This window comes from Colossoma macropomum, unplaced genomic scaffold (assembly GCF_904425465.1).
Source record: "Colossoma macropomum unplaced genomic scaffold, Colossoma_macropomum, whole genome shotgun sequence".
Lineage (NCBI taxonomy): Eukaryota > Metazoa > Chordata > Actinopteri > Characiformes > Serrasalmidae > Colossoma > Colossoma macropomum.
In genome coordinates this window covers 6,450,468-6,464,561 of record NW_023494803.1, presented here as the reverse complement: position 1 = coordinate 6,464,561, position 14,094 = coordinate 6,450,468, and the positions used below count along the sequence as shown (strand labels likewise).

At 39.1% G+C, this 14,094-nt stretch overlaps 1 protein-coding gene across 1 annotated transcript in view; it reads left to right on the top strand.

Annotated features, from left to right (window-relative positions):
* Nucleotides 1-14,094, top strand: part of lck (LCK proto-oncogene, Src family tyrosine kinase) — a 55,446-nt gene that overhangs the window by 39,331 nt on the left and 2,021 nt on the right. The window contains exons 10-11 of the mRNA XM_036593715.1: nucleotides 6,254-6,330; nucleotides 13,139-13,292. Of these exons, the coding sequence (XP_036449608.1) occupies nucleotides 6,254-6,330; nucleotides 13,139-13,292 (231 nt within the window). The remainder of the gene's footprint in view (nucleotides 1-6,253; nucleotides 6,331-13,138; nucleotides 13,293-14,094) is intronic.

The following is a 14,094-nucleotide window of genomic DNA, read 5'->3' as shown; positions in this document are numbered from 1 at the left end:
ACAGTACTAAAAGATTAATTATGACTTTAATGTCCTGTTATCATTTTTGTAACAAGACTCTGCTTCATTAACTCATTTTAGGTGAAAATACTCCAGTGTCTCTCTTGGTAAACCAGTCTTTTAATAGAGTCATTAATTAGTGACGCTGATGTCTATTAAAATTATCATAAGCACAAAACACTGAAGGCAAACAGTTTCCATCAGGTAGAACTGAGTGGCTCTGAAATAACTTTTTACAAACAAGCAAAGTTTCAGTTTAAGATTTATTTGCAGCTTAGTTACAAGTTTAAGTTTAATAAAAACTTTAAACTCAGATTCACAAATGAGTTTTCCTTTACTAAACTGCATCTGTAGGTCTCTGTTCATAAACATAAACTAGCCAAAACAAATTTACTATAAAATGAAATAGTGTTTGTATAAATTCAGAATAAAGACACGTCAGTCACAACTGCATATGTGTACATATTTCTATATTGTGGTCTATTTACACAAAGTTAGGTTAGTTCATCATTTATGTTGAATAGACACTCCCAAAATTTTACGCTGCTGCACTGATGTTGAACCGTGTGCTGCACTGGGTCGGTATGACCAACAGGTCAAAACAAGCTCAAAACAAAGTGCGCTGTGCCCTGATTGGTGTTTTTGCTTTATGCTTCTTTCGTTTTGACACGTTATGTTTTTATACACACAGAAACCAAAAGGAACAACAGATTTCTCATAATGTAGTGGAGTAAAAAGTGAGATATTTGATTTGAAATGTAGTGGAGTGAAAGTAAAAAGTTGCCCAAAATGGAAATACTTCAGGAAAGTACAGATACACAAAAAACTACTGAAGTACAGTAACGAATTACATTTACTTAGTTACTGTCGACCACTGCTAGCCAGCTAGCATAGTTGCTACACAAATGACTGATTAACAACCACACTGGACTGTTTACTCTTGTACTGTGCAATGATCACAGCCTGTTATGAGCTATTTTTCTTACTTTCTTACTTCACTCACATGATACAACTTGTGAACATCCCTGAGTTTCGCTGCTCTGATTTCTGTTTTTTTAAGTGATTTTTGGACAAATGGCTACTCCTCTATTTCAACAGAACTATGGGATTGTAGTCTTAACTTTATTAAAACCTTAACCCACTAAATATGCCTCATTTTGAACTCCCAGCACAGTTATTAAAACCAGTTTTTGAACAGTTGCTTAAACATATCGCTGCTGCCGGAACAAAACCTTGTATCTCCATTTTTGCCGCTTTTCAGTTTTTACATAATTTGAAAATGCCTGTTGCTCTTTACACTGTATGTAAATTTCATGACAAATGGACCAAAAGAAATGGCCCAGAAAAAAGTCTGGTTCCACTGACTTACATTAAAAGTAGAGTATGTTTTTTCCTTCTCCTGTAAAGTTATCATTTTGGAGATACGAGGTTTTGTTCCAACAACAGCGATATGTTGGTTATATTGAACAGCCCATTGTTAGCACTGACTAAAAGTGGTGCATTTAGGTGACTGCATTTGAAAACTTGTCACCACTCATCAGAGGGCTGTCATCAAAGCTAAACTGACAAAAACCCTTGGATGAGTGACAAATTCAATGTTACAGTCTTGTCACATTAATCCTTTAAGTGGCCACCAGCAGGCCCCAAGGTTTATCACACACTTCTATAACCTAAGAATAGCTCAGCCAGTTTGCTTTGAAGTCCCTGTAGTTACTGATTAATAAGGCTTAGGTTTGTAGCATGGATAGTAGTATGTAGGCTTCATAGTAGTATGGATTTCCAGGGGTTAACTTACTTCTTCTAGACAACTCAGTGATTTCGTTCACTGGAAACCTTCACAGCCTCAATCTTAAAACCTATTTGGGCTGGATTAGGTCTGGTAATGTAATCTGTGTGTGAATCGACTGGCTGATTTGTATGCGATAAAAGATCTGTGTAATTTCCCCAAATTACCTCAAAACGCCTGCGTTCTCAGTAAAAAGGCAACTGTGGCACCAAAAAACACCCCAAAACACGACTGGAGGAGGAACACATCTCATTTCAGTGTAAGGCAACACACATTTTCATGAACTCGAGGATTAAGGGGCCCTTATTTTACATTGTTCTTGCATGTTATCGGCTTTTTGTACCAAAGGCAGTCAAAATTATTTTTTACACAATCGTTTTCCAACCTCTCTTTACCCTTAGAACTAAACAGGCCGTTTTTGATACCGCACCTCACTGACATATGTAAATAACTTCTATTCTGATTGGGAGCCCTATATTATGCCACATTCAAAAAGCTGTCTGGGCTGAAACACTCCTTATAACTTCAGCATGAATGGGCTGGGCTAAACTGCTATAGGCTGAATAGGCAGGTATATATAAATGAGTTGTTGTCCATGGCGTCACAGAAACAGTAAATTCAAAGCGAGCTGTTTTCCCAACTTAGTTTATATATATGGGCTGTACCAAGTGTGGAGTGATCAGTACTTTTTGAAACTTTAACAGTGTTCATATTTCATCAAAATGGATATGGGCTCTGTGTTTTTCCAGGATATGGGCCCCTTTAATTGCACTTTGACTGAAAAAAAAGAGAGAGAGAGATATTCAGTCAGGAAGGCTCCTGCTTCTCTTTGTTTGACCTTTAACACGTAACACTGTCCTCCACCTAGCCATCACTGATTAGATAACTGAGAGAGGAGAGGGCATTTTTCTTTGTTATTCACGATTCAGCTCCTGTGTTTAAGCAACCACCATGAGGACGACTCATAAATGGTCACCATGGATGCAGGTGTGTTTCCAAAACTCATAATAGTAACTTTCCTCCACCAGAACAATGCCTCGAAATCCCTCCAGTCGAAGCTGACAACAACAAAAGCTCCTTCAGAGCAGTGCCGTGACGGGTGTTAGCACGGAGTGGCCGTAAAGGGGCCGGCTTTGTGCTGGCCTCTTAAGAGGAGCTTGTGCGGCACTGGCTCGCTGCCACACATCTCATGATCTTGTTGTACAGCCACCACGTGTTTGAAAGCACAATCAGCTGTGCTGTTATTAGTCTCTGCCCTTTGCCAATCCCCCCTGTCCCTCTTTATATCTAGACCCATGGACCCAATTTTTGGTGGGGCCCTGTCTGGAACTGTTTTTTTGTTTTGGTTTTTTTTTGCCAGCATATTAATCACTGGGTTGATTTTATGTAAATGTATTTCTCGCCATCCCCCTCTCCATACTTCCCTCACACAACTTGAAGCTCTGTGTGTGTCTATGGATTTTAATTATATTATTGTCTAATTCAGTTAGCTTACTCTTGTAAATAGTTCTTAAAACATGCCTCTTGAATTAAATATTTCTAATGTAGCTTAAAGTAAAGTAACATTATTCAGAATTTATTCATTGCCTACTAAAAAAAACATTTAAGCTGTGATAAACTGTACTAATTGATAAATAAAAACATAAAAAAACAGGTTATTAGGTAAAATCGTCTCATCCATTTCATCCAGAAAGGACTGTGGCATTCCCTGTTGGCATAAAGACAATAACAGTTTCCAAACTCACTGTGTCGGATGCAGAGATGTAACGAGAAAGAACACCACCTCAAAAAGCCAACCATCGAGTATTCCAGGCTAAAGCGTACTGCCACAGCAAGCATGAAATATGTTTATGCACAGGTTCTATGTTACCTTTCATGACTTTTGATGATGATCATGCCTGGATCATCCTATGGGTTTTATAGGCAGGTGCCCAGGGGGGCCCTGCAAACAGCTGATAAAATCTAAACAGCTGTTTTGTCTTGTGGTGGGAGCTTTACTAGCGGCACAGCAAAAACTGAACAGGTTTCAACCTTTGTCATTGTGTTATGGCCAATCATAATCTGGACTCTCTCAACATCTTTCTGAAATGTCCACTTCTTTTCCTCCTCCAATCACTGCTTAGTAACCGTTCAACTATCCGGCATTGTGGGTAAGCTTTCAGGTTTTTAGCAGTCAGCTAACATTCCTTTAAATGAACTTTAAATTTGAAGTTCCATGTGTTTAATAGACGGGTCTGGGGGATCCGTAGAAGCAAGATCAGAAACCATTTAGAGCAAGATAGAGGACGACCATTTTCTACGCCAAATATAAAACGTCAGCCACCCGAATTAAAGAAAAAGCTTGCATCATCCTTGTTGGTAGTGATCTGTAAACTGTTTACCCCCACATATAAAGTCATCAGAGGTTAGATATAACATTAAATGAAGAAATTAGATATTTTTCACATGCCTTGGCATAGGATGCCTGACGGTTTGGACATGTAAGTTTTTTTAAGTTTTTTTGCTGCATTAGTTGAACGTTTTATTAAACTGTGTTCTTGTTAATTTGTGCATAGTCTAGTCTTGACTGGAAAAAAAATACACTCTTAGCAGTGACATGGCCAACACCACAGTTAGTATGTGGTGTGGTGGTGCAGCCTACACCTCATGTAACATGCTGTGATATCATAAAAAATCCCCAACCAAGCATAAAAGGGCATCAGGTTGGGTCCCATCAAACATTTGCACCCAGGGCCTTTAATTTGGTGATCAAGGCCTGATGACTATGTGCAGAAGAAGACAGTTTGTAGACCTCCACTGCTTACAACAACAACACAACTCTGACCTTTTTTGTGTTTTTTCTGACTTCAAACTACATTCACAGGGAAATTTGGCTTGCTGCTAAAAATGTTAAGCTAAAATGTTGGCTGGGGTAATGGCAGATGGCAGATAGTGGATCCAAGCAGTGATGGGAAGAGAAAATGAAGCAGACATTCAGAAGTTATGTGGCGAGGGTCGGGATTTTCAGTGTGACATAAGGTAGAAATTAGTTAATTTTTCCACAGTGCTGCTAAAGTTGCCACTGAAAGTCAAGATAGCCATTTCAGTTTTGTCAGGATTACTCAAGAGGGCCCCCTAGTGGCACAGGTCCCCGGGCATGCTCCCAGAAAATCCCTGCGATCATCCAGGCCTGTTCATATCAGCTCAGACAAATTAGAAACAGAGACACTCGCTAAACTTAACCCTGCAACCTTGACTCCCATATCCTTACGTCCAGACTGGCGCGGCAGTTCCCTTGAGCGCTAGTTCCTGACAGCGCGATGCGTCCTCAAGGAAGTGCAGAGGCACAACAAAGGCCTGTGGGCATTGGCTCTTTTTTCCAACACAAAAAATGTCCCCCTGTGCACAAGGCCATACATCACAGCCACTAATCTTCACTGACCCAGCGGATTTCCTGAGAATGTTTTGTTCTTGTCTTTAGAATCTATTCTAAGACCTTATATGAGGTCAGACAACACCTCTGTGAAGCACACAGTCATTCACCAACCTGCTGTCTCCCTTGGCTTGGACTCAATATAGCAAAGCACCAAGCCCAATCATGACTCGGTGACTATCAGTTTACTGTTACTTCAAGAAGACATTAAAATAGCCTAGCAGAAACAATGTAATTCACTTGACTTGCCACACTTTTTACATGTTGATGAAGCGATTCCTTGCACCATCTTCAAAAACAGTCACCCTGGAGTCACCCTGACTACCACAAGACCATTAAATGACCTGAATGGCTGGAGTTTCACAGTTGGTGTTTAACCTAGTGAACAAAGAGCGCCCTTATATGCCCAAAATATGCCCTGTTTAAAAATAGACAGCCTCTCAGTGATGTTGTGAATGGACTTCCCAAACTTATTATAAACATTTGTTTCATTGGTGACCTATAAGGAGTGCCCACGGCCAACAAAAACCTGTTTTCAAGATGCATTTTTCTTTCCCCCCTGTAGCTCATAATCACATATACCTCTAATAATGCTACTAATAACATTAACGATAATGACAGTATCACTAGTACCACTACTAGCACTGCTACTACTACAAACGAGTGTGCATGACCTTTTTGACCTTTATGGCCTGGCCAGAATAGCACATCTCAATGGCACACAATGCAAAAAAGAATGATTCTAAGCTGGGGAGACTCCAATTATCCCTGGTTCGCCCTGTTATTGCAAGAAGCCATAACAAATAGCCTTGATTAAACAGTTTATCGTGGATCTGCTGGTACCCTAAAAGTATGACCTAACTTACTAACATAACTGTAACATACTGAAGAAGCAGCTCCCAAATGGTCATCACACCAAGTTCCTAAATAGGTTTTGGTTGTATTTACAAGCCAAACCATTCTTAGCACTGTCCAGAAGTAGTAAGTCAAGACAACTGCATTTCGGTGTTTTTAATGGGATGTCACTGAGTTTACTGTTTATGCTTCAATTTCAGGCAGTCTGGTGGATTTTCTGAAGACTCCGGAAGGATCGAATTTGCAAATCAACACCCTGATCGATATGGCTTCTCAGGCAAGTCCACTTTTCCACTGAAAACTAGTCAGGCCAGCAGGTCACTTAAGGCCATAGGGGTCTTAAAGGGGAACCTCACCAATTTTTCTACATTTTTGCATAATTAAATAGTTAATGTGTCAACAAATGCATTCAGAGTGGTTTGGTGTAAAATGCTTAGTTCTAGAGAAACTTACTGAGTCAGAATTATTCAAAGTGGTGGTGATAGGAACCAGACGTCTGAAGAGATTAATGCCTCTAAAAGCTCCCTCACAGAAGGTTCTAACATGAAATGGTTATGAATACACCACCTGATGCCTGAGACACTGATTCATGGTAGTTTTGCGATAAAGGTTTTGGTCTAAAACCTATTTTAATATATTTTTTTTAATCAATTAATGCTGGAAAGATACAAGAAGGGTGCTGTAAGACAAAACAGGCACAAAAGAAAACTTATTTTCTCAGACTGACCACTATTTTACCATCATCAGCATCACATATAAAAACTCAGAAGATACGTGTGGGTTCACTGGTGGTTTTGGATAGTAAATAAAATGGATATATTCGCATTGTAGATATTGGGACCCCTGGTTCCTATCACCACCACTGTAAAGACATCTGAGTTGGGAAGTTTTTCTTTAAGTGAACCATTTAACACCAAACCACTCTCAGTGACTTGAGCTCAACCACTGAATTATGCAGAAATTTAGAAAAATGACTGCAGGCTTTTATGCTTATAAAATTACAGTGTTTCTTTAATAAGGGCAGACTTTTGCGTTACCATAGCAAAGTGTATCTTAACCAAATGTGCCACAGTTGCATTTTCTGATTTATGACGGTCAGCCCAGTTTCAGTTTCAACCAGCTACCCCCCATGAAAACCTTGTCTGCTCCACATTTTGAACCAGCCGTCTCACACACAGTCTGCTCTCTCTCCTAACTAAGATTTCCCCACAATAGCATGTTAAGCAGCTCTGCTCTTAGCGTCCCTAATCTTACACTAACAACAGCAAGTTCTGCACTCAAAAGTTTGGACCGCCTCACTGAATGTGCTTCTCATCTGAAGGCTTATGCTTAAAATCCCTGAAATGAGTTAAGATAAACATAAATAGTGAAGTTGAGCCTATGTATGAATTAATTAAAAAAAAAGTATATATATGTACACACACACATATATATATATATATATATATATATATATATATATATATATATATATATATATATATATATATATATGAACACATTTCTTTCTTCAACATGGTAAAAAGCTTACATCTGTGCACTACCGAATATGGTCTCCTAATGTCATCACTAATGCCTGTTGGTCACACTCATCGCCACCTGAGAACATCAAATTTAACCAGTAGACATTACAATTTCACCAAAAATCTGATGAAATGTCTCCAGTGTAGTTCTCAAAAGTGCAAAGTATCAATTAAAATAAAAAAGATTATTTTATCACAGTGCACAATATTTTATTACTGGAAAAAAAGACTATTTTCAAGGAAAATGATTATATTATAAAAATGCTTATTCTCTTTAGGTGAGGGGTGGGGTTGGGGTAACTTTCTGATGGGGCACATGAGAGGTCCTCGTGGGCCAATTTTGCCCCAAGGGCCACATTTAGACAGCCCTGATTTAGTATTTAGTAACAGGTTCTAGACTTTAGACTCCTAAATGAGTACATGGTATCAGTGCTTCACTTCAGGGCCACATAAATCTACCAAAAAATAATCAGAGGGTTAAAAAAGGACAATGGTTAAAAACAGAGACAAAATAAGTAGTTAAATAGCTACAAATCGATTAAACAAGACTAAACATCATAACGCTAACACAGAATTAGCTAAATAAAAGCCTGCAAAACATAAAATGATCTTAAATTTTTAAAATTAAAATATTTAAAAAATGTTTAAAAAATATTGAAAATATTGAAAATTTATGATATATCTACTGTTTCTTATACTGACATTATTGGAAGCTTATTCTAAGATTATTTAACTTATTTCTCGACATTTTACTTGTTTTAAGTGATGTTAGTCACATGATCTCACTATACTGGCAGATAATTTGGCTTGTTTTTTTAGCATATTTTAATTTTATATATATATATATATATATATATATATATATATATATATATATATATATACAATGTTAAGCAAAATTATCTGCAAATATAGTGAAAACAAGTAAAACAATGTCTTGAAATAAGCATTAGCACTGTAGTCATTCCATCATTATAAGGCACAGTATATCATCTAAACCTTTCGAAACAGAAAGGTCTGTACAGGACTTTGCTCACTCGCTAATAAAATCTGGTGTGCAGGGTGCTGCTAAGTGGCACAAGTATTTATGACCACATTGGTGCATCGCTCAGACACATATAAAATTAGGGGTGCATTGGGCTGCTGAGCAGTGCAAGCATTTAACACTGCAGTGTAGCATTGCTCCTGTGGTTGGTGTAGTGAGTAACACCTCTGCCTTCAACACTGTAGACTGGGGTTCAATCCTGGCCTGAGCAAACACCCTACACTATAAGAGTCCTTGGGCAAGACTCCTAAAACTACCTTCGCCTACTCGTGTGAAATGATCAAATTGTAATGGTGCTCTGGATAAGAACGTCTGCCAAATGCTGTAAGTGTAAGCAGTTGCACAATGCATCATGCCTTTGGTGCGTCAGATTTTGGGGATGCGAAGCATTGAAAATTTAAGCAGAGCTGAACTTTAAGTAAATGAATCCAGCAAATTGCTATGCGTTTACCCAATCAATAACTGAAGCCTAATGTATGAAACATTCATTTCACTGGTTTACCTTTGAAAATTTCAAACTGTAGGAGAACAACCAGTTGGATGAAACGACAAGTGAACATTCTTGGAAATATTAGTTTAATGATGCATACTATGTTGATTGAATGATTATTTTAAAAAAGAGCTAGATTTTGCAGCCAAATGAAGAGGTAGGATGCGTTCACGTTCGTTGACACACCAGAGCAATGTGAATGCACCATAAGCATTTGTTCTATTAGCCAACGGGCACCTTTTAGCTGACATAACAGATTTAGGAGCTAGTGTTCTCCTCCAAGCGCGTTGAACTGTCCAATCACGTTGCGTTAGCGGCAGTTTGAAAAGATGTGGGGGCTCTTCACACATCTCTGAGGAGCAATGTGCTAGCCTTCACCCTCCCAGCTTGGTAGCATCACGCCCAGCTAGCGGGAGGATCTATCCACAAGTAAATTGGGGCGATGTGCAGATGTTCCACTTGCTGCATTGTTCAGGTATCTATGGTGGATCTCAGGTCATGAATTCTGGTTTCAGGTTGGTTTAGGGTAAACGAGGGAGAGAGGTGCCTTCAGGAATTTGAAAGCATTGTACGCTTTAAGGATTAAACAGGTGAGCTTTACTAAAACGCCTTGCAGATACCGGCCTTCAGACTGAGCATTCATGTGTGTTTAAGCAGTGGGTGAAATTACAAACTCTCCTACATGCGCACACACCTTGCGGCACCCTGCCTCTACACTCCATGCACACACATTTCTCTCTGTTCCTGTACTCTGACTTCACACCTACATGTTAGATTTTTGCTCGTCAGCTTCAATTCCTCCTTCGCACATACCAAGAAGGTGTAGCATTTCCTTGAACAAGACAAAATCACATACATACACGCCAACACACCCCAGAAAGTCTGCTACCTGCTGCCAGATATGCATATCTCTCGTGTTTTGTCCTTTATCACTTACCTACTATGCAATTATAAACACAAAGTGTTGACAAGTGTATGCACATACACACCTACTGTAAGGGCCTGGCCTTTGTTATATGCTCATACCAACCCTTTCAAACTTACCTGTACCTCTGAAGTCATGCCATCATTCTGTAGTCAACATCATGCCCATATTAGGAACTAATATCTCTGTGAGAAACATGAATGACGTTTTCGAAAACCACGCACTGTGGTGAACAAAAATGCCGTACGTTTTGCCGTGCGGACGTTTTCTTCTCCGAGCACTGCCATATCCTCCAAATTATCAGGTGTTCAAGAAGCCACAATATAATGATCGCTACATGCGAGCTAGCGCTGATGTGCACTGAATTGACTGGCAACTTCAACAAAATACCCACACAAACCAGCAAAATACATCATATGTGTTAATTAAGCTGGCTGCTTTTGGAGGAGCTCATGTTGATATATAACAGGTGTTTAACATTTAATACTAGACTTACTTCCATGAAATCACATTTCAGTTCACAGGAATGCTAGTTTCCTTCTGTATTTATGCATCACTATTCATATTTTTCAAAAATGCCATTCATTATTCTCAGAGAAACCTGCTTAGACACGGATTTTCCTTATATGGGCAAAATGGCAACCACAAAATTACGCAGAATAACAGAATGGAAACTTCTGTTGGAGACAGTTCATTGGTGTTCCTAGTGCATCATTTAAGTATTCCTTCTGATGCATCATAAATTCATCATAAAATGGAAAAAAATTATATGTTGAATGATGTACATTCGCTTAACTCCCTCGGCAGTCAGCTGATTTCACTTAGATAGCGATGTTGTACAGATTACGGTGAAGAATGAGGTGGGAAGTGCCGCAGTGAACCCACACAAATGAGTGCAGGCTGTACTGAACCTGAACTCGGAAAACATAACAGCAGGCCTTAGGGCTGCAAGGCCTTCTGTGGCCAGATCATTTTAATCAGCAAACATTTTGATGCCTTTAATGCGTTTTAATGTTGCTTAAGGATGCTTGAATCACCAAAAATCAAATCATTGAATCAAGTCATTATTAATTTGCCAAACTATGTCTGGATCAACAAAGAATCGAATAGATTCACATTTAGCTCAAATAGTCACCCCCTTACTGCCTATAATCATCACCTGATAGGCCCAGGCAACAATGACCTGATCCAGGATGCCAAGAAAGCAGGGCTGTGCTTTGCACTCCTTAAAACAAGAAATGATTTTGCACATCCTGTTCTCTCAGACAGGAAAAGCTAAATCTTTTAAAAGGGCCTTGTAAGCTAGGTCTTGAAAGCTACTGACCTGAGCATGGCCGAAATTCCAAACAAGCCTCAGGTCAGTCGGTGGACTAGAGGTAGAGCATGAAACTGAAATGGAGGGTAATAAAAGCAGAAGAGTCGAGGAGCAGGCTGCAGGTGGTAGAGCAGGAAATTAACCATCAGGGAGAAAGAGAGAGAGAATGAAAAGCCTGTGTTAACTGGGTGGAGGCGAATGGTACATGTTAAAGGTCAGACGAGGGGAAGCAGGAGCCTCCCTAACTCAGGAACTCTGTCCATCTCCCTTTGTCACACACACCTCTCAATCCACATAATTTCATAGCAGCGAGTGAGGAGTCCGGTTTCAGTGCATTACTGCTCCGATAAAGCAATAAGTCAGCACAGTGCGCTCAGATTAAAGCTCACAAAAGAAATGTGAATGTGTTAATTTTAGAAGTACAGGATGACTCATATGATAAGGTGGAATTCTATCCGTTTTTCAAATAGAATGGGTTTAATTAAATCAGAGTGATGTAAATAGAGTCACTCAGAGTGGTTTGATGTGAAGAGGTTCATTGTGGAGACACTTACTGATTCAGATTTCTCTACAGTGGTGGTGATGGGAACCAGGGGTCAGCATGTATACAACACAAATATAACCATTTTATTTACCATCCAAAATGACTGGTGAACCTGCACAATTTTGATGATGGTGAACTGAAAGAAAAAAACCTTTTGCCTTAGTAAGACCTGCATGAACCTCTCCACCATGCACATATTTAAAAAAGGTATGGTTTAGGCCCCAAGCATCTGAAAACTATCATATCTCAGGCATCAGGCAGCATATTTATAACCATTTCATTTGATAAATAAAAGAAATGTTAGATGTGTACAGATGATTCTATAATGACTGAGAAATAAAATGAATATCCATAATGATTTCACAGGTGGTGATGAGTTGACAAAAAGTATTGTCAATTATAATCACCATATACCATCAAGCATTTAATAACTTCCCAAAATGCACGCAATACTGAATAGAACATAAAATACTGTTTTTTAGCCTATTTAACCTGTATATCGCTGTTGTCGGAAGAAAACCTAGTATTTCCATTTTTGTCGTTTTCCAGTTTTTGACATAATTTGAAAATGCCTGTTGTCCTTTACATTTTGTGTAAATTTCATGAAAAAACGGCCCAAATGACTTGGAAAAAAGTCTGGTTCCATTGATTTTCATTGTAAATAAAGTAGGTTTTTTCCTTCTCCTGTAAAGTTACCATTTTGGAGATACGAGGTTTTCTTCCGACCACAGTGAAATATGGGTTATCATTAACTGTAACTAATAGTTATAACTGTATACACTGTTAGAAATAAAGGTACTGTACATGTACATTTTTTGTTCATCAAGGTACAAACAATGTAAATGTGCCCTCAAAGGTACAACAGTGGTTTTAAGGTCTGATTATGAACCTTAAATAAGTTTTTCCAGGTGAAAAGTTCGTATTTGGACCATTTCATAACCGAATGTTTTAAAACAGAACAATAAAATAAAAGCCTGGAGACGAGACGGGGTGTGTGGAGTCAGTACAACTTAGAAAATATAATTTCAATGGATTATGGTACAGTTATGTTCTCTGACTAAAGGTACAGAGATGAACCCTTGAGGGTACCACCCCAGTGACAAGAGGGGCACTGCTCCAGTGACAGTTTAGTACCTTATTTTTTCTGAGAGTGCATTGTTAAAATGATTCCAAACTATTGAACACTATTGTATGCATTCCTAAGCACTGTGCTTTATAACTGAAGAAGTGCTGCCCTCTCCAGGTGGCAGAAGGAATGGCCTACATTGAGCAAAAGAACTACATCCACCGGGACCTGAGGGCGGCTAACATTCTGGTGTCTGAGGAACTCATCTGCAAGATCGCTGACTTCGGCCTGGCCCGCCTCATCGAGAACAATGAATACACAGCCAGGGAAGGTAAGAGGACACGGCAAAATGCTCTTACGAATGATAAAAGTGACTCATGCACTATTAGAATTATAATACATCCGCCATTCATGTACTACAATCAATGGCATCGATGTACTACTACATCTACACTGGCCACTTTATCAGACAACCCTAATTTTACCGCCCCACCCCACAATTAGTGTTAACAATCTTGTAGCCTTTCATCAACAGTCACTTTCTAACCCTAGAGCTGCTCTTGGCTGGATATTCTCAGGAGTGGTCCACCACCCAAATAATATCTGGTCAACAGCAGTCCTGTGGTCAGAAAATCACCAGTGGTGAATGGGGTAGAGGGAGGCTGATACACTGTGCAGCAACACATGGGATACAGTCTGCAATTGTACACTTGTATAGTGGAGCTCAGTGAGTTACAGTACAAGTTAGTGTACTCAAAATGTACAAGGGGTATGCTGAGGAGCTTAACAGCTACGTCTACATGTGCAGGGGAGCATATAGATAATCTTGTATCTCCAAAAATAAAAATTAAAAAGACACAAGGTTTTGTACAGTGACAATATGTTATATAAAATAAACATACACCGATCAGGTATAACATTATCAGCTCCACTTACTATATAGGTGCACTTTGTAGTTCTACAATTACAGACTGTAGTCCATCTGTTTCTCTGCATACTTTGTTAGCCCCCTTTTACCCTGTTCTTCAGTGGTCAGGACCCCCATGGACCCTCACAAAGCAGGCACTATTTGGGTGCGGTTATTGAATACTATACTATACTGAATGTACTATACTGAATGTGCGGTTTGTGTG